Source organism: Penaeus japonicus, unplaced genomic scaffold (assembly GCF_977035675.1).
Source record: "Penaeus japonicus unplaced genomic scaffold, GWHDUDI00000001_assembly GWHDUDI00000011, whole genome shotgun sequence".
NCBI classification, from domain to species: domain Eukaryota; kingdom Metazoa; phylum Arthropoda; class Malacostraca; order Decapoda; family Penaeidae; genus Penaeus; species Penaeus japonicus.
In genome coordinates, this window is record NW_028234413.1 from 31,220,266 (window position 1) to 31,240,265 (window position 20,000).

Here is a 20,000-nt window from a genome sequence, read left to right on the forward strand (position 1 = left end):
GAGTATTCACTTCTCTGTGCTGGTTAGTATTATCTAGCGAAAAATGAGTCATTCTGTTCTTAGTAAATGAGGCACATTGTTTAAAAATATTAATTATGAATTTATATAGTGCAATATAACTAAACGTTCACAAACATTTGGCAGTTAATATAACCCAACAGCCTTTTGTCCTAGTCATATAGTGTTGTAAAGTGTGTAGATCCTCAGTGAAGAACAATTTCGTTCTCCTCTGCAGGTGTTCTTTATGTAATATGGAAGAATATCAACAAGCCAGAAGTTACATATGATGGTGATTCAGACATCTCCACCTATGTTGCAAGAAAGGCTCGTCACCATTACTCTGTGGACTGTGCTCATGCCAACCGTGGACTCTTCATGGGCATCCTTGTTCTTGTTCTCACCATCATCTCACTGATACTATTCTTTGTTCTCATTAACAATGAAGACTATAAAGATGTAGCCATAATGGAGGCAAACATAATTGAGGTATCAGTTTATGGGTAAGGAAACTTTTATTGCTGTATTGGCTTTCAGTGCTATTTTAAGGTTGATACAATCTCTATGTATAGATGTAATTATGTAAGGATGCATTCCATGTTTTACACATCCAACTGCTGTGTCTTGGATGAACCTTTTCTCCCTCTTTACTCAATGGGCAAATTAGGTATGCATTACAGTAACGATTTCATGACCCATGACTGATTTTATTCTCTTTCCTTGCTAGTGTTGCAAGTGTCACAGTTGTGATAGGAATGATCCAGATGCGAGAACTGGAGTTTATACCAGAAGGAGACATCGAGCTTGACAACATTCTCCTGCTTATTGCTCAGACTGGAGTATACATTTACACTTCATTCACTGTCATCGGAGGCCACTTCACCATGACTGTAAGGAAACTTTAACCCTGTATTAGTATTAATGTTTGTATATACCTGTCATTAAGAAATCAATTGTACTCTCTATTTCCGCTCCAAATATCATATTTGTTGATTATTAGTATATGGTTTCACGTACATGGATATGAAAATAATGAATGATTTTGTTTTCTTGACTCCAGGATAATTTGATTCTACCTCTTCTGTCTTCAATTATCACTCTGATCCAAACCACTCTGCAAACCATCTTTATTTTGGATGCCTCCCGTCGGTGCTGCTACAACCACGATCAGCTTCAACGTAAACCAGGCAGAGAGATGGTGAGCAAAACAAAAGGACTAACATGCAAAATTTATGTTATTATCATTTTAATTTTACAAGACTTGATTACTTTTACTGAACCATAGTTTTTTTTTTATTTTATAGCTAGATATGATAGGAAATAGTATGAATACAGCTGTTAGCAGATACCATTTCCTGCTTAACCCTCTCTGGACGAGTGGTACAGTACTGTACCGCTCATTCAAAAGCCGAGCGGCCGGGCGGCACAGTATTGTGCCAGCCATTTAATTGATTTAGGCCTAATAATTTGAACGCCCCGGCATTGTGACATTCAAGGCTGGAATGCCCCCGTCGTGAGTGGGTTAAGTCTGTATTCAATGCCAGTTATATAATCCTTTTCAGAAGCAATAAATCAGTAAATCTATCAGTCAGTGTGCATCTCTAATTTCCCATATATTTCAGGTAACATTTTTACTGGTATGCAACCTAGCCATGTGGGCCATCAACACCTTTGAAACCTCCCGTGCTGATGCCCATCCCACTCAGCTGAACTTCTACGGCATCTGGGCTTGGACCATCATATCCCACGTATCCATGCCACTTGCCATCTTTTACCGTTTCCATGTGACTGTCTGCCTGTGTGAAATTTGGAAGAGATCGTACAAGTTAAAAAATGACTACTAGTATGCTCATGCATAATCTAGAATTGACGCAAGACAATCTTGAGCCATATAAGTACAAAGGCCTACATTTATTTTAAGAACTTGTAAGATAGTTTGATGACGAGCACAGATACATTCATGTCTTGAGAGAACGGACATGTGAGTTCTGGTTTAGGATCAGAACTACACATCAGATATTTGTAAATATGAAAAAATTCAACTTATTGTACAGTTGCATTATTTTGATTAAGAACTGTAAATATCATAACCAGTTATAAGACAAGTGAATGACTGAAAAAAAAGTAATTTGCACATGTTTAAAGTTTGATTCGCATCAAATTGCATTGACTGTTGGGTAACAATGTTTCCAAAACAGTCTCTGATTCTAATAATGATTAGTTTGCCTTTTCTTGGAATATATAGTTTTATGACTAATTCATAATTCTCAAATGAGGATACAGGAAACCGTATGATCCTGGTAGGACTCACTTTATACCTAATATATTTAGCCTAGATATGACTCACTTTATCTATTATAGTATTTCTTCATTTTCTCTCTACATGTAGATAATTCCGTGAGACATACTGTGTTTCATTTAAGCAGCATTTGAATCTAACGAACCTTCATTTCTCTGGATGAGAGATTGGAGTGTTCATTATGGTCCTTTACACAATGTACTGTGTAGATAATCTTATCTGTTGACATATTATAAAATATATTAACAAAGGACTTCTTTCTCTTTGTATATAAATTATACTACTTTTAGGAATATTTTAACTTTTTTCATGATTCTGTCACCTATGATTACTTATTTCATTAGCTGACAATAGTTAGGTAAGGTTTTAAATGCAGCAGAAAACATTCTTTTTAATGTGCATTTTACTTAGATTTAGGTCATAGCTGATATAAAGAACCAATTTTAATATACATATATATCCAGTTCTTGCCTTGTTTTTTTCTTAAGAAACATTATAATTGTGCAGTATAGCAAGAAAATAGTACAGTTCTCTAGGTCATTAATTTGATCTTTTAACCTAACTTCCCCTAATACAACTTGAAGTTGCACTTTAGGGTAATCATAAAAGGTTAATGTTTTTAAGTTACTCTTTTTACTTTGAAGTAAATTTGTGAAACTGAAAATGCTGTTTACATATTTCAGAGCCACTTGAAAGATCAGAAACTGAACACAGTAAAATTTTATTAACAATGTAGTATGCAATGTACTTACATCCTCAGAATTGAAGAAGGGAAATTATGAATTGAAGTTTTTAGCTAAATCATAAACAATGTTATGTATGTATGTATGTTATTTATAAAGGATACTAGATATAAAATATATAGCTAATTTATCATTTATAACTTATTTTATTAACCTGTTGATGATGGGGCCGATTCAGCTGCACGTGGCCATCCCACTGGATGTATTCACAGGTCGTAGAACTTGCTTTCAGGGATTTTTGTATGCTGAGGTGGTGGCACACTGCTACCACAAGCCACAGTACAACACAACACATATTATAACATCATTTCACATCACCAGGCAGGAACACCCAACAATAAGCTTTGATGGAACATTCACATCATTTGGTGTGAAGACCAGGCAACACTTGATGTGGATGTCACTTCATTTGTTATGAAGGGGTTAACTTGTAACTGTAGAAAGTTCATTCCTATATGAATTAAAATCCCATGTCTGAACAACGTTATTTTTATGCGTCTATTAGCGTCTATCAATAATAAAAAAAAAGAATGAATAAAAAAAAAAGACTTGTCACACTTGATTTTCTCTTGGTTTCATTACATACAGCCTATTGTTAATTTCCTCTGTTTGTTAGTTTAAAAACAATAGTAATTGTTTACTAACTGGATGATTTCTCTACTTATCTGATTTTACCTTTTATCCACCACAGCAGAAGCCACACATTACTCACACAAATTAGGTCTCCAGACTAAGCAACATTGATACACATTGATACAGGAACTTAGTGAATTCAGTGCTGATATATAAGGTTATATAACCATCTAATTCTAAAGGATAAGAAAACAAAGATAAGTAATTTGCTTATTTTATTAAGAAGCCGTTTATATGATATGCTATACAATAATGCAATAAATAAAATAATGTGTACCCTACAATCTAAAGCGCATCATACAAAGGACTATTAAATACAAACTAATTTTGCATTCACTACGACAGACAAGAACATGAAAGGAACGGAGGCAATTTGCAACCAGCTGTGCTGACGGACGCACTTATGACCACACCCAAAAATGCCTGTTCTTGGCAGTGTTTATCACAGGTAGATTAAAACTGCCAGGCAAAATTAAGCCATCATATCTGTTGATAATGGTACTGCTACATCTCATACTTCATAGAAGACATTGTTTACAACAGCAATACTATAACATCAACATAGTCAATCCTTAGCCAAATAAAATGACAATACATACACAGGTAGTTCACAGTAGTATCCTATGTTGTATTTAGCACAAGCCTAAACCTGTTGGTTACTTGTTGGTTAACAGGGACAAGAGAGAACATGTGTTAAAGGAAGTGCAACACAAAGCAGGGCACATGGGCAGGTGTAGCGTAGGTGGGCACAGCTGGGGCTCTCTCTCTGGAGGGATGGGCCACGAACTGTCCTGGGTCGGGCTTTCCTTCCATAAATGCATTGGCTGGTTACCGCTGCCTGAGGCTGCGGGGATAACACCAAGAGCAAGGAGGCTGCTGGCAAGACCAAAGTGTGAGACCTATAAGGTGCCTTACAGCAAAATACACAGGTGTAATCCACTATATATTTTAGGGTTGGAAACCATGAACAGCCTTGCACAACTTTGTCCATGGTCTGTTCTCTTTACAGTTGCCTCCAAAAGTCTCTGATTACTTTTTGTTCTTTAGAAATAAGATTGTCATATTCCTGGTCTGGGGTGCTGCAAGAGCAGACATGTCAAAGGGAACAATCTGATCTCATTATAGAATGAAAGGAAATGAAATTGTTGACTGCTTGTTTATGCTTATTCTTATAGACAATACTGGGCACTTTGAAGTCATGCACCTGTACCCACTAATTTCTGGTAAGTTGAGGACTACCAGCAGCCTAGGACTAAGCAAGCGACATTATCAACTGCTGAATGATCTAACTTGTGCTTATTGCTGGGGTGTAACTATCCCACTGATTTGTATGTTAATGAAAGTGTGCTATTATTCAGCATAATTTGCGAACATAAGTATTTTCCAGTACAGATAATTTTCTTTTAAGAAATGAAAGGACAACAGTTACAAGTAGAAACAGTAAAAAAGTAGAAATTAAGTACAAGTTATCTGACTTAGCCTAGAGACTCATGGAAGCAATGTCAATAATGACAATATTTACATATAGCATCACCTACCAGCTTAGTTACTTGTACAAACACTGATATAAAAAACTTTGGTTGCACACAATATCCAATCATTAATTTTTTCCAGACTTCCAATGAAATTATGATATGGCAAAGTCTAATAAAAAAAATTAAACCTTGCCAATAACAAAAGAAATTTATACTCTGAATCAAGTAGTTTCCAGTGATATAAGGGTGGTATTTGTTAAACACTCATAATTATGACCTTACGACTAGGTAGTACATATGCTTTGACCGTCTTTATTGTCTAAGCAACACTAAATGACCACCAAAATAAAAGTGATAAAAGTTTCTTCAAATTAAACTCAAAATATCTGAACAAATTCAACAAGTGTGTATATCACTTTTAATTTACACATAATCTAGGTCTGGGGGATACATTCACATCATACATTCCTTTAGAAAATAATTAATACAAATGTCACTCAAGGGCTTTAGGAGATAAATGAGCATTTACTTCAACACACCTTGAATAAATGTTTAAAAAAGGGATGAAAATAGCAACAAGATAGGGATCTGACAGCCCATCTCCTTGCTAATTTACATGGACACTGACACTCTGTCTATTAGCCTAAGACCTTGTGCATATAAATCGACTTTGTTGCCAGGTCTTCAGCATTAATGTAAATATTATTTTTTAAACTTTAATAGTAATGGAGCAGATTCCGACATGGCAGGATCAACTTAGCTCCCTAGTTTTATGAGATAACTGGCCAAGTGATTTAGAACTCCCATAGGGTAGCCCTTGAGGGATCTGTATCCCCAAGTTTAAAGCCTCCATTTTTCTCAGTAACAATATATTGACCAGAGGAATTCTTCAGGCACATCCTTGTGGCTTCACGGAGTTCAATAAAGAATCCTTCTGGGACCTCAGAGTCGGCCATGATGCCATCTCCACATGCATGCCAATAGCCACCTTGCTGACCTGAAAGACAAATAATTATGAATAAGTTGTGCTTTTTGTCAAGTAAAAAAAACATCAGTAAAGCCATCTATATTGAAAACTATGTCATTATTACTTCTTGAATTTATTACACTTACACGAACATACATATAACAAATAAGTTTGTCATGTGTACATAAATTTACATCCTTTTAGGTGTTAAGTATACAAAAACACTAACCAAAATCACAATTTTCATATTTCCAAGAATGGGGTGTCATATATGGTATGATTAAAATATACTCTATACAGCCATAACTAGTGTATGAGATAAAAAAGGACCCACTTAAAATTTGTTGAAAAGAAATATACATAAAAGACAAAAAAATAAACAAGTGATATTCTCAAAAGACAAGAGACCAATCAATCATGATAAACAAAGTATGGTTAGTGCAGTAAGTGGCCTATGTGTGTCAGGCCCATGTTGGACACAAAGAGCAAGATTTGATTAGCTTACCTCTGAAGTATACTTGTCCGTGGTCACCCTTCTCTACGCGGATGGTCTCGTAGTTGGCTTTATTGCACTCCATCTTCAACGTGTTTATCCTGTAGCCAACAAAGCCTTGTTCTCCCTTCAGCACCAACACAGGCCTGTGGGAGATATGTTATGTCAATTCCGACTATTCATAAAATTTTGAACACAATTTTCCTAACTAAATATAAATTGGTACCCATGTGTAAAATATGTATGACCATTTAATACTCTTTCTTACATCTTGAACCTTGACAACATAGATTTTTTTGCACACAATATTTTCAAAGTACCCTAAAATGACACAAGGTTTCAACGTTATGTATCATGTTAGATAAATGCATAATCATCAGAAAGAAAGAAAAAAGTCCTTGGTTCATTTGCTGTTGCTATAGTCTTACCTATTGATAAGATAGAAGTAGAATCGAGCGCTCTCATCGTCGGGGGAATCAGCGTTGGCAAAGAGATGGCCAGATTTTTTGGTTGCAATGTATTTGCCGTTGTTTGCCTGGAATGCCACCGACCCATCTGCTTGCCAGTGGAAAGTGAAGAGTGCGTTGGATGTTCTGTAGGGAAAGAAGGTTGTGTCATGTAGTTTCATTATTATGTCAATGCAGCACCTACTTCAGTTATCAAAGGTTATCAGTTATCAGTTATTCACGGTGAACTTCTGTTATATACGTAGAATTCGTATTACTCACGGCTTGTTGGCGTTAGCCTGGATGCCGCCGCCAGCCTCCAGGGTCCAGTACTTGTCTTGCATGGTGCGCACGTACCAGCGCTTTGTAGCAGAGTCATATTCCAGCTGGAACTTTTCGTGGTCTGAGATCTCTTCTTGGTTGGCGGTCACGTCCACTCCTGAAAGATGAAAAGAGAAGGTTTCATTAGACACTTTCAAGAGCAGGGGTAAAATGTGTCTAATTTAATGTGGAACAGCAGGGATGTATTTTATTGCCAGCCATGATCTTCAAGTGAACAGCGACAATCACAAAAGTAGGGGGAACGACTAGGTGAATTAAAGCCTAGGGCAGCTTTTCTGAGAACGTAAGGTCACGATCTGTATGTGATCCGTCTTGTGTGTCCGATCGTCACGCTATCGCCACGACACCTCTCGCACTCGCAGTTCCCAACACCCTACATTCACATCGCAAAGCTAGATTGACTATGATTTTATATATTAGGGATTTTTGCATTTTATTTTCATTCATAATAAGCATAAACATTGGACTTAGTACAACCATCTTACTAACACTATCAACACAATACTAATTTCTGATGCATCATGCATCCCACTAGGTTCCTGACCATCCTGGTTGCATGACAAAATCAAATTAGCGCAATCAAATATTGCACACAATAAACCAAAGCTCAACTTCGCAGTGATCTCCAACACAATTCAATACGCCAGCGAGCGACCACGGTCCCAGATACATCGTCGTGACTGCCCTTGGCCAGTCGCCCGTCCTTCAAACGGGCTGCAGGTCTGGACAGGATACAATTGGTCCCTTGTTCGACCGCGGGGTTCCTCCTCTTCCAAACCCATGCTCAGACAGAGGGAGGCTGTGAATCGATGTCCTGACCATATCAATACACCACTGCTAGTGCCAGTTCCACCCTCCCGACGCCCTATCCCTCGGGGAAATCCGAAAGGTCCGTAGGAGAGGTAGGACTCCTCTACGGCCACAGATCGTTCATCATTCTCCATTTTGCCTTCGACGGTACAAATGAGGGAGAGGAGAGCCACGAGACAAAACCCAGGCAACAGTCACCCGCGACCAACAGCGGCCACAAGCAGAGAATAGCGATCTTTTGTAGTGTAGAAAGGGTGGTAGGGAATGAGACGTGAATCAGCGTTTCGGGAACTTCCTTAGTGGATAATTTTCCCCGACGGGAAGGAGGGAACTGGCAACGCCGTCCACTTATTATATATAAACAAAACCGATTATCAAAATGGCAGTTTGAAACCATGACAGACGAAAGGAAGAAAGAGAGGAAGGGAGGAAAAAGGAAAAGGGAGGAAATGAGGAGAGGAGGAAAGGGAGGAAATGAGGAGAGGAGGAAAGGGAGGAAATGAGGAGAGGAGGAAAGGGAGGAAATGAGGAGAGGAGGAAAGGGAGGAAATGAGGAGAGGAGGAAAGGGAGGAAATGAGGAGAGGAGGAAAGGGAGGAAATGAGGAGAGGAGGAAAGGGAGGAAATGAGGAGAGGAGGAAAGGGAGGAAATGAGGAGAGGAGGAAAGGGAGGAAATGAGGAGAGGAGGAAAGGGAGGAAATGAGGAGAGGAGGAAAGGGAGGAAATGAGGAGAGGAGGAAAGGGAGTAAGAGAGGAAGGGAGGGAGTAAGAGAGGAAGGGAGGGAGGAAGAGAGGAAGGGAGGGAGTAAGAGAGGAAGGGAGGGAGTAAGAGAGGAAGGGAGGGAAGGAAAGAGGGTGTGTGACGATACAGATATATAGATAAACTGAAAAAAACAGACAAGTGGAGATAAAAATTGGGAAAGCGTTTAATCTCAAAAGTTTATTTAAGGAACAATTTACATTGTAAAAAAAAAGCCTGAGAAAGATGTCAAAGCTTCTACCAAATCCGAAAGGCTTTCTTTTTTGTCTATCAATTCCTGGCCCTAACTAAAGGAACGCGCACAAGTTTCGCCCGATTACAAACTAAAACACAAAGCTCGTGTGACGATGCTTTGTGTGGCGGGGAGCTAGGTGTCGAGGTGGAAAGCCCCACATTTCCGTAATGATGTCGCTCCAACCCCGAAAAACAACCAAGTCAAAGGCAGCCCCAAAACAAACGGCCAGGTTTCACTCTCACCTGGGATTCTGAATAGTGAGATTTCAAAGCGGAGAACCTTTTCTTTCTTAACGACAATACAAACCCATTTAGCTGAACCGATTAACTGTAACGTCGGAAGTTCTCCTTTGCTTTTACTAGCAAAGTTCCACCTAAGAATCAGCTTGCAATTTTCTTCAAACTGTACTCAATTTGAACTTTAAAGTCCATATAAGTCTGTGAGACTTTCCCCCCGAATCTGACATTTCTTTTATAACTTGGCAAAAGCTACTTGTCGTCACTAGTACACGAGGCAAGCCCTACGCAAAGGATTACGGCCACCTGGCGACAGCGAACTGCCACAGGAGGTGCACTGCAATGGAACGTACGACCATGACTATGCCTTCGGGTATCTACATATTTCCTAACCCTAATTTGCCACCTTGAAAAATTAACAGGAATGTGAAATCGACTCCATATAATCCCAGAGCTTGTAATCTTGCATACATAAGGAAAAGGAGCTTAATCTAGGCCGGCTTACGCCCTTTTGATGAAGGAACAACTGTGAGAAGTGAGCAGAAGAAACAAAAGAAGAAGAAAGGAGCGAGTCGCGCACAACGACGCGGACGAGAGAGAAAGCTATGGCGACGGAATCACGTCGAGAGGCAGTCTAGTAAGAAAACTAAATACACAATACAGGAAGCGGGAATGGATTCTACAGCTGTGTCGCTGGGAGATTTGGTTGTCGAATGAAATACAGTCTATGGTCTGTAATATGATAAGAAGCGCCTTTTATTACAAGAGTTATGACAGGCTATTCCACCATTAATGAAAAAAATGGGGAAATTACTCGCTACATTTTGTGCTAGCATGCAAGATTCCCCTTCGTCATCTAAGCAACAAAAACTTTAATCTACGTTTTTTTCCCACTTTTTTGTAGAGACGAGTGCAATTCCTGAGTCCACGAACAAGTGAAGCCAGGAGCGCGGGTAAGATAGACATACATAATGAGTGCAAGAGTGAGTGAGCGAGCTTGTATTTGTTTTCATATGAAGAACAGTCTAAATTATACCGATTGTTATGAATCCTTCCAACACGGCACAGCCCATAACAATGAATCATAGACATGCCTAGTCCTCGCTTCCACCTTTAACTTGGCCAAACCCAGGCCCTTCGATAATTCAAATGCTCCTGACCTCGCTAGCCATCCCTCCCCTACACTATCAGCCCTTCCTCTCTCGTGCTTTTCCCATTTCTTTTATTCGGGAGTAAAATTCCTCCCTCTTCTTTTCATTTACACATGATTCTTTAGTAACTTTAGAACCTCTTCTAGATTTTATTTTTCTTTGCTACTCATCTCATTCAAAATCTATTTCAATTTTCATGTCTATGACTTCTTAGCTTCATCCTCCTTTCAATTTATTCTCATCCCACTAAAATAAAACATTCGCACCATTCTTCAAACCGAGGAACTCGTGGAAAAAATATCCCAAATATGATGAATATTCTGCGCAACACCAATGCAAAATACCAAAAATCTGAGGGAGGCATATTTGCAAATGCCAGAATGAGGAGCGGAGAATGAAAGTGGGGAGAGGGCGGGGGGAGGGGGGGGGCAGTAGTGGCTTCCAATCAATGAAGAAGGGAGGGTGGGAGGGGAGGTCAGGGAGGGAGGGAGCGAGGAAGGGAGTGAGAGAGAAGGAGAGAGGAAGGAGGAGGCAGCTTAGATCAAGCTGTCACTCAACATTCGTTAAGGAAATTTCCTGCAATTCGAGGTACGGAACTTGACACATGATATATAGATCCCTTGCATAATTTCGCGGATAAAGGCAAGAGGAAGACACATTGCCGGTACTTCCTCATATGAGAATTATTGTCCTTGCAATGGAATGAGTGCGTACGGATATTCACAGTTATCATTATTTTATGTAAGATGAATGAATAAATGATTGTGTTATGTTCTAGTTAATATATAGAGAGTATAAAAAACTAGACGTTTTCTACCCCGATTAGAGGTAGCATTTTGGATGGAGCCAGTCGTCCAACAAACAAAGCGAGGACCCACGGCGCTGAGCGCGGTCACTCCCGCTATCGTGACCACCCGCGAGCCACAGTTTAACACCAAGGCAGCCGGTGGAAACCGAGAACCGCAAGCTCTACCGGTCACGTCGCTGGGGGAGGACAAGGGAAATGCCACAGCACGTTCGCTTGGAAAGGCACGTCAAGCACCGTCGCCAAGAACCTCTGTCCCGCTGTTGTTGTTTTTTTCTAATAATTTCTTTTAATGTCGGGAATCCCTAAAAAAATGTTTATTTCCCTGGAGAGAGATCCACTATACAAAAGTACTCTGATATCTCCCAATTCGACGTAAATCGCATCTCCCCCAATACAGTAGGCACATAAATCGGCCACAGGAGCCGAGGGCGGCGCGGCAGGTCGGCTCTCCCCTCAACATATGGCACATGACATCACCAGCCGGCACCCTACCTCCGCCCATACCGCATGTCACTTCGCAGCTCCCCGCTTTCTCGGTTTCTCTGCGGCATTTTCTCTTTCCGTATCAACGAGCCTTGACACACTTTCATGCCGAGTCAGTTGAAGAAATCGGGAGTAAGCCTTTGGAATAAGGAGAGAGAAAAGCTCAAACGAAAACTGCATAAACAAGGCACGCGAACCACCTGCTTTGCGTTTTTCCAGAGGCCGAAATATTCCCTGGGGGTCTATTGACAGAAGACCGCACTAAATCCAGATATTAATATGGACGTACTCCTGCTCTCTCCTCTTCTCTTCTCTCTTTCTTCCCCAGCCCCTTGTTCTTTTCTTCTCCCCCTTCCTTCTTCTCTTCTCACACGCCCCTCTTCCCTCTTCTATTCTCCTCCTTCCCTCTTCTATTCTCTCCCCTTCCCGCTTCTATTCTCTCCCATGCCCTCTTCTATTCCCCCCTTCCCTCTTCTATTCTCCTCCTCTCTTCTCTTATTCTCCTTCCCTCTTGTATTCACCGACATGCCCTCTTCTATTCTCTCCCATACCCTCTTCTATTTTCTCCCATGCCCTCTTCTATTCTCTCGCCTTCCATCCTCTCCCCACTCCCTTTCCCCTCTCCTCTCTCTCTCCTCCTTCCACTGGTCCCACCTCCCTCTCTTCCATCATAATCTGCAACAACCGCCTTCTTAGACATCAAGAGCTTTCTGTCCCGCCCTAAACGGTGCGTGTTTGCCTCCCATACTCCTCGTTAGCTCCCGTTTATGCACGAGTCGGAGGAGGATGGAGAGTAGTGTGGACTTGAGCTGTTGGCGGAACTTTGTGCTTGTGTTTTCTTTCTCTTTGGTTGTTGGTTGTAGGTAGGTGTTTATTTGTTTGTTTGTCTGTGTGTGAAGAGGATGTATGAGGAGAGATGAGGAGAGGAGAGGAGAGGATGAGGCAGAGGCAGAGACAGGGCAGAGGGCCAGATTAGTCAACAGAAACACACAGACACGGAAAAGACAGAAAATAATAATAAGAAATACGCAAAGGCAAAAAAAAGTAATAAGAATCAGACAGCTAGCTATACAGACAGACAGACAGCGAGGCGACGAGCACCTGGCAGAGCGCACAGTCATAGCGGATGTACTGAAGGCGAGCATTACATCTTATCGGCTCTCACTTCCTGCCGATGTATCAGATGACAGCGTTGGTGTTAGCGTGGAGCCTTCGCAGCGGTATTAGTAAGCCGTTTCCTGCGATTAAGTTTACAACATAATTAGAGATTCTCGGTTATTTTTTTTTAAACTTAATCCGGTGAGGATTGAACGATAGACCTTCAGAGTCCAAAACCAAAAATCAGAAAAGGGTACCACGTATAATATAATTATGAAGGCTTGTTTGTGGAGTCCGTGGCCGCTGCCTAAAAACGACCTTGAACACTTTGGTCAGTTGGTATATTACTCCCACTGACAAAGTATTCATGGGAAGATGGGTATGCACGAACTGGCATATTTCGAATGAAAACGTCTGGTAAATGTGATACATAGGAATTTTATGTCTTTAAAAAGGGCTTTAATTAAATATCTACACGCGACCTGACTTGCCTAACTTCCCGTTTATCATCATCACGTGATATATAAATAAAAAGCAACTACAATATCCTTGCTTTCAACACCATGATATGTCCATTCCAAAAGTAAACAACCCTCAGGATTATGGCTGTAATAGCGAAATGCAGTAAAACAAAGTAAAGCAAAGTCACATTTCTCGCCCGCGCCTCACATAATGTTCTCACAGCTGTCCCTCCCCCTTCCCCTTCCCCCCCCCACCCTACGCTATTCACCATCGCCTCCCCTCCCTCTGGCACGTGTTCAGTCCTCCCCCCCTCCCCCCTCCCCCCTCCCTCCCTCCTTATCCCCCTCCTCCCTATCCTGCGTGACTGCCGCGGCGACTTTTATGTCCCATGTGGCCAGCCATTATCAGAAAAGAGTGACGTAAGAATAGAAAAAAAAATATGCAGGACAGAATACAACACCGATATATACAAATATTCCAAGTGCTTTCTCATTCTAAAAAAATATATAAAGTAGAAAAAATACCACAAGAAAGAACGGCTGGGAACAAAAACGAGTCCTTCCAATATTATCGAAATCCCATTCACTCTTTCCAATTCTTCATCTCACCAGCATCCCCTCCCCCTCTTCTCTCTTCTCCCCTCCCCCACCCTCCCCCAGTCCTTCATCTCCATAACCATTTCGTCGCGGGAGATGGCGTGGCGCCGACAGCCTCCTATCGACGCGATTCGATTCCAGAACATTCCCGACGCGACAGACGCGAGCGAAGGAGCGTCCACGCCGCCGGTCATTATGATTATGATGGCGACCTTTTCACCCTCGTCCCTCCTTCCTCCATCCTCCTGCTCCTCCCTGCTTCCCCCTACTCCCTCTCCTGCTTCTTCTTCCCTTCCACCTCCCTGCTTCTTCCTTACTCCAATCTCCTCTCAGCTTCTTCCTTCCTCCCACTTCCCTCTTCTCTCATACTTCTCTCCTCCCCGATTCTCGGGAGCAAAAATATGTAAACGAAGGGGATGTTTATTTCCGCTTCAGAAAGAGGATGAAAATGATGACGTCAGAGAGAGAAAGCCAGCAGTGAAGGAGGGAAAGAAGACAAAAACGAAGACAAAAACGAAGACGAAAACAAAGACAACGAAAAATAAACAAACTAAAGAGAACAAAAAAAATGTAAAACAAAAAAAAGGAAGAATAAACATAGCAACAAGAAAGGCACAAGGATATAAAAAAAAATATAGCGTAATGAAGACCAGAACTGCGATGATTAGCTTCGAGTGGAACTAATTACGTTTGCGAGAAGCTCAGAGAAGGATGGTAACTTTCAGAAGTCTAAAACCTTTGAGGATGAGGAAGTTAAACATTAATATAACAGCTGAGGAACAATATGCGAAGCGGTCCATGAGTGACGGGATGAGAGACGGGTTATACGAGGGTAAGGGGAGGGGGGAAGGGGAGTTGTGAGGAGGAGGTAGGGAGGGGAAGGGAGGAGGGGTAAGAGGAGGGGAAGGTAGGTGAAGAGGGGTGAGAGCAGGGGGTGGGGGAGGAGGGGCAAGAGGAGGGGAAGGTAGGTGAAGAGGGGTGAGAGCAGGGGGGGGAGAAGGAGAGGAGGGGCAAGAGGAGAAAGGAGAGCTTGAAGGAGAGAAAATTAACCTAAAGGCTTAACTAACACTTGGAATGTTCTCATTACGAGGCAGAAAAGCAGCTTCCATATATCCCTCAGGACAAGCCACTCAGAGGCCCTTCGCTGTCTTGTGTGGCCCTTAAGAGCCATAAGGATCAGGCTTTCCTCCCCTCCTCGTCCTCGTCACTTCCCTCTCAAGCACTCCGCAATCACCGCCAAACCGGAAACGCCGAGGGGAAAGGCGACCGGATGTTAAAGGAGAATACAAAAATAAAGAAATTACCATTGCGTTTCTTTCTGTAACGGTGTCACATCCATTGACTGACACAAACCCTCCTAGGAAGATAACTGCCATCAGCCTCTCCTTCCTTTTCATTCTACCCTTGGGACGTGACACGACGTGACATGACAAGAAAGACGTCTTTTCTCACTCATTGTGCACGTGGAACGACGAGCTTCCTGAAATCACAAGCCTAAGGGAGGGAGAAGAAGGGTTAAGGGAGGGAAGGAGGGAGGGAAGGAGGGAGGGAAGGAGGGAGGGAAGGAGGGAGGGAGGGTGAAGGGGAGGGAGTAAGGGAGGAAGGGAGGAGAGGGAGAGAGAGAGAGAGGGGGGGTGGAGGATTCCAGAGCATCCCAGCGCCCTTCCAACACCTAACATAACATCCGAACGAAGAAAACCAACTCCGCGTCGCCCGGCCGTCCCTCCGTCCACCAGCCTCCCCCATGCATGGCTTCCTCTCCCTCTGTCACGTAATTAGTCACTCGGTTCGCAGATGAGAGTTCGCGTTTCAGGAGCGGGGTTTCGGTTTCCAGTTGTCGTCGTCGTTTTTTTAATATACTAACGACTTGCCTTGATGTTTTATCTGAATGACATTTTGCGCATCCGGTTTGGCTCTTTTTTTTAAATACAAAAGCATTTTTTATCTGTTGACATTCATGCATTAGTTCCACCCGCTTTTCTCCCCTGCGATCGCTAATGAAAAAAAGAAAATTGAAATGGGTCACTGTGAAACAGGGTTAATAACGAGTTATTTTCCCGAATTGGCAATTCCCCTAAGTACCGCATCCGCTCTTGCGATCTAAATGTGGAATCACAAGCGGTCTGAATTGGCGCGTGCTGACTAGGTCTATTCGTTCTGCCTACATGGTTGAAAGTCATCATTTTCGTCCAATAATTCTAGCTCATACGAATGATAATTGAGGCGCAGTCATGATTCCTGATGGTGCTAGGCGCTGCTCATGACGGTATAATTGTTACCTATGAGCACCATGGGCTCGCTAATGGAAAGGGGAATGGGGGGGAAAACCGAAAGACCACCTTTTGGCGTTGGCACCATATGTCTCAGCCTCATTGAAACAAAACCACAATCGCACCTGCACACTTATACAGCTGCATAAAATTAAAGGATTCCAGCAATATGCCATCTTCTATATCAACATATCTGCTGCATTCATAGCATATCTCAACATAACTCTATACATAATATTTCACGGTTTTAACCCCAATGGAGGATGTTCCTTTTCAGCTTCCACCTACCGTCTCCCTACTCCAGCATCCTGACAAACACGCGCTGTACACACTCCGCCCTTCCTAAACCCTTCCACCACTTACTCCCCCCTCCCCTCCCCCTCCAGCCCAGCCCCACCCCCTTCCAGAAGGCCAGGTGCGAGCGAGCAGGTGAGATCGCCGCTCCAGTGACCAGGTAGACGAATGATTATGAGCGTTGGGGCGGTAAAGCCTTTGCAGTGGAGAGGCTCTGGAGCGAGCGAAAAGAAAAGCTAAAGCGGATGGAGTGAATGGGAAAAGTGGGCGAAGAGGCGAACATGATTACGTTATGAAATAGTATATAAAAAAAAGACGAAGAAGTTTCGCATAAAACGTAATTTTGAAGATAATGGACGCGAGGAAACTTTCGAGGTTTCATAACGCGATCACTGAACAGGCCTTTGAAGGTACAATCACGCTATCAAGAGCAAATCAAAGTGTAAATCCTATAGAGGGGTGAAGAGGGAGGGCCCGAAAGGGAGGAGGATGGGAGGGAAGGAGGGTGGGTTGGGAGGAAGGCAGAGGGGAGGGAGAAGAGGGAAGGAAGGGAGGAAAGGAAAGAGGGAAATAGAGAAGGAGGGAGAGAGGGGAAGCAGAGGGAAGAGAAAAAGAAAGGGGGAAGGAAGGGGAGAGGTGGGCGGCAGGGAGGAAGGAAGGAAGGTAAGTTAGGGGGGGGGTCACAAAGAGGAAATAAAGGAGTCAACGATGAGGAAAACAGATGTTTCAGGGGAGGAGGGGAGACCAAGGGAGGGAGAAAGAGGGGGAGATAAGGTGAGGGAGGGGAGATAGACGCGGCGACGGAGGGTAATGTGAAATGGGGTGTCAAGGGAGAGTGCTGTACAATTATGTCCTCACGGGGGAGAGTCATCATATGTAGCAACTCAGGTGGAAACTGCAGTCTTATAGGGGAAAAGGGGCGTCGGGCTAAAATATGGATCCCTATGTAGAGTTAGATTGTTACTGGGAAAAAAAAACACTCATAGTGCGTAATTAACTTATATTACAGAGCAAGAAAGGCTTAAAACGGCTCAAACTTTTGCAAACGAATATCCGAGAAGAAAAAGTCCCTATTCTTGGGAGACTAGTACATTGCTAGTAAGTCTATCACAGGAGTAAAGCATACACGTTACCATGACTAAATTTAGGACTTCAAACTGTAAACTCTCTCCAGAAAAAAAGCAAGTCACAATCCCAAAATGTGTATATAGAATCGATCTTCCAAAGTCTACTAAATACATGCATGCAAGTACCCACATACAGTTACACATTTGCAAACCCGCCACGAGAAGCACTTGCCACGCGAGAAGGGGGAATCGAAAAGAAAAAAAAAGAGAAAAGGAAAAAAAAATGACAAGAAAAGAAAAAAAAGGGGGGGAAACAATAATTTCGCAGCGTCTCACAGGCTTCCCTTTCCCCTCGCTCGGCCCCGTCGGCTCGGCTCTCCCCTCTAATTACCCCTCACTCCGAGGGTTTTACGATACCTCTTTATGCTCCCGCGAGGAGGGCGGATGAGGGGGAGATCGGGGGGTGAAGAGGGGAAGGAGATAAGAAGGGGAGAGGAAGGAGAAAATAAAGTAGGAGAAGAGGAAGGGGAGGAAGAGGAGAAAGGAGGAGGAGGAGGAGGAGGAGGAGGAGGAGGAGGAGGAGGAGGAGGAGGAGGAGGAGGAGGAGGAGGAGGAGGAGGAGGAGGAGGAGGAGGAGGAGGAAGAGGAGGAGGAGGAGGAGGAGGAGTGAATAGGAGGAGGTGAATAAAAATTACGGAGGGCGAATGGGAAGAAGCAAATGAGGAGAGGGAGATGGGAAGAGATAAAGTGTTAAAGATAATACCGAGAAGTACAGAAAGAACTCGCATACAAAAAAAGAGGAAAACAAACCCAAGAAGTAAAAATAAAGCGACAAACAAAACGCAAACACCCATACTCATATTTCAAATGCCAATACACTCAAATATAACAGCCACATCTCCCACAAACTACCCTAGCAATAGCTATATGAAGAAAAAAACAAAACATTTCAGGACAGCGCCGTGCTCCCCACGAACCGATTTAGCTGTCCAACTTGTGACCCGTGAGCTTCCGGGGCCTTATAATCTCTTGTTTATGAGTTGGGTTTATGAGTTGGGTTTATAGCGTGGCCTGGGACGGGGCGGAGGCGAAAGGTGAGAATATGCAACCAACCATTGCAACGTAAATCTGGTCATTGCATCAGGAATCAACGTGAGGATATAGCATTCGGTCTCGCCTACTATATGTCTTTGGGACAAATTTGTAGCGTAATAAAATATACATCTCTTGTAAATGCACCGAGATAGAAAAGAAAAAAGAAAAAAGAAAAAAAATTATACTGACACTATACTACAGTTTTGATCTAGTCCACTCACAATATGCTCTGTCCACGGAATAGGCACATTTTTTTTCTTTATCTTTTTACCAACCATCAAATTACAGAGTCGACCCAAGCCTTCGATTTGCCGCATTGCCATCATAATCAATTATGATTATCATTTATCCCGTGAAAGTCCATTAACCTGTCTCTTTATCGGCCGCACCTGCCCATTAGAGCACCATCAACCATCCTGTGCCAACCTGGTCATAATTTGCCCTCTTCGATGCCATTAACGAGCGACTGGCGCCAGATAATGAGGGGCGAGGAAGGGCGAATAGAAATAAAAAAAGGGGGGAGGACGATAAAAAAAACAATACGAACAAATAAACGATCTGAAACACAGTCATCCTCGAACAGAAAAAGCACGTAACCCGAAGACCCACCGACGCCACCTACAGCTGGTCTTTAATTCCCGGCTGAAGGGCGAGGGGAAAAGGAGAAGGTCGAAGGGCCAAGTGCGGCGCCCACTTCCCCTCAAATGTAATCCCCGGGAGTCTTGAGGACGCGTGTGTCTTGGGCTGATTATTTGTCTTGGATTATGGCAAGGGGTCAACGGGGGAAATGTTTACCCGTTGCGTGTCGGCGAATGAGGTGCTGCCGTGTTGCTGTCTCGGTGTATCAACGGGACACCTTTTCGAAGCGAGGGGAAGGGGTTAATTCATTTTTCTATTAATATTACTTGGTATTCGTAAAATGATTATTTCTATGGTCGTGTACCCTCTACGATCGAATAGGACTCCTCCTCCATAGTATAAAGATTTAATTTAATAATACGAAGTCCTTGACCAAATAAGTTTTCCTTCTTCCTTCAACATCTCATCCTCTGGAATCGACCCTTTGTTGGTTTAGCAGTGAGGCTGTCATGTTACTCACACGCCCCTTCCCCGTCCCTCTACACCCCCCCCCCTCGAAAACACTACACTTTGCTCCCACATAAAAAGTCCGGAGGGAAAGTCAATTATTCAAAGAAAGAAAAAGGGAAACAACAGCTGCGGTTTTCACATCAGATTTTCT

General features: G+C 42.7%; 2 protein-coding genes across 42 annotated transcripts in view; one reads left to right on the forward strand and one right to left on the reverse strand.

The window, feature by feature from the left end:
- The window catches only part of LOC122260786 (proton channel OtopLc), a 142,290-nt gene extending 139,111 nt beyond the window's left edge, over nt 1–3,179 (forward strand). For all 36 annotated transcript variants that reach the window (XM_086541854.1, XM_086541856.1, XM_086541848.1 and 33 more), the window contains 5 exons: nt 1–22; nt 236–500; nt 725–887; nt 1,058–1,195; nt 1,620–3,179. The exon at nt 1–22 is cut by the window's left edge and continues 138 nt beyond it. In XM_086541854.1, the coding sequence (XP_086397980.1) occupies nt 1–22; nt 236–500; nt 725–887; nt 1,058–1,195; nt 1,620–1,841 (810 nt within the window). In that variant the 3' untranslated portion in view covers nt 1,842–3,179. The remainder of the gene's footprint in view (nt 23–235; nt 501–724; nt 888–1,057; nt 1,196–1,619) is intronic.
- Nucleotides 3,180–3,872: 693 nt separating this feature from the next.
- Nucleotides 3,873–20,000, reverse strand: part of sn (fascin domain-containing protein singed) — a 145,855-nt gene continuing 129,727 nt past the window's right edge. For all 6 annotated transcript variants that reach the window (XM_086541879.1, XM_086541880.1, XM_043028197.2 and 3 more), the window contains exons 7-10: nt 7,336–7,492; nt 7,036–7,200; nt 6,620–6,753; nt 3,873–6,144 (exon numbers count right to left, since the gene is read on the reverse strand). In XM_086541879.1, the coding sequence (XP_086398005.1) occupies nt 5,942–6,144; nt 6,620–6,753; nt 7,036–7,200; nt 7,336–7,492 (659 nt within the window). In that variant the 3' untranslated portion in view covers nt 3,873–5,941. The remainder of the gene's footprint in view (nt 6,145–6,619; nt 6,754–7,035; nt 7,201–7,335; nt 7,493–20,000) is intronic.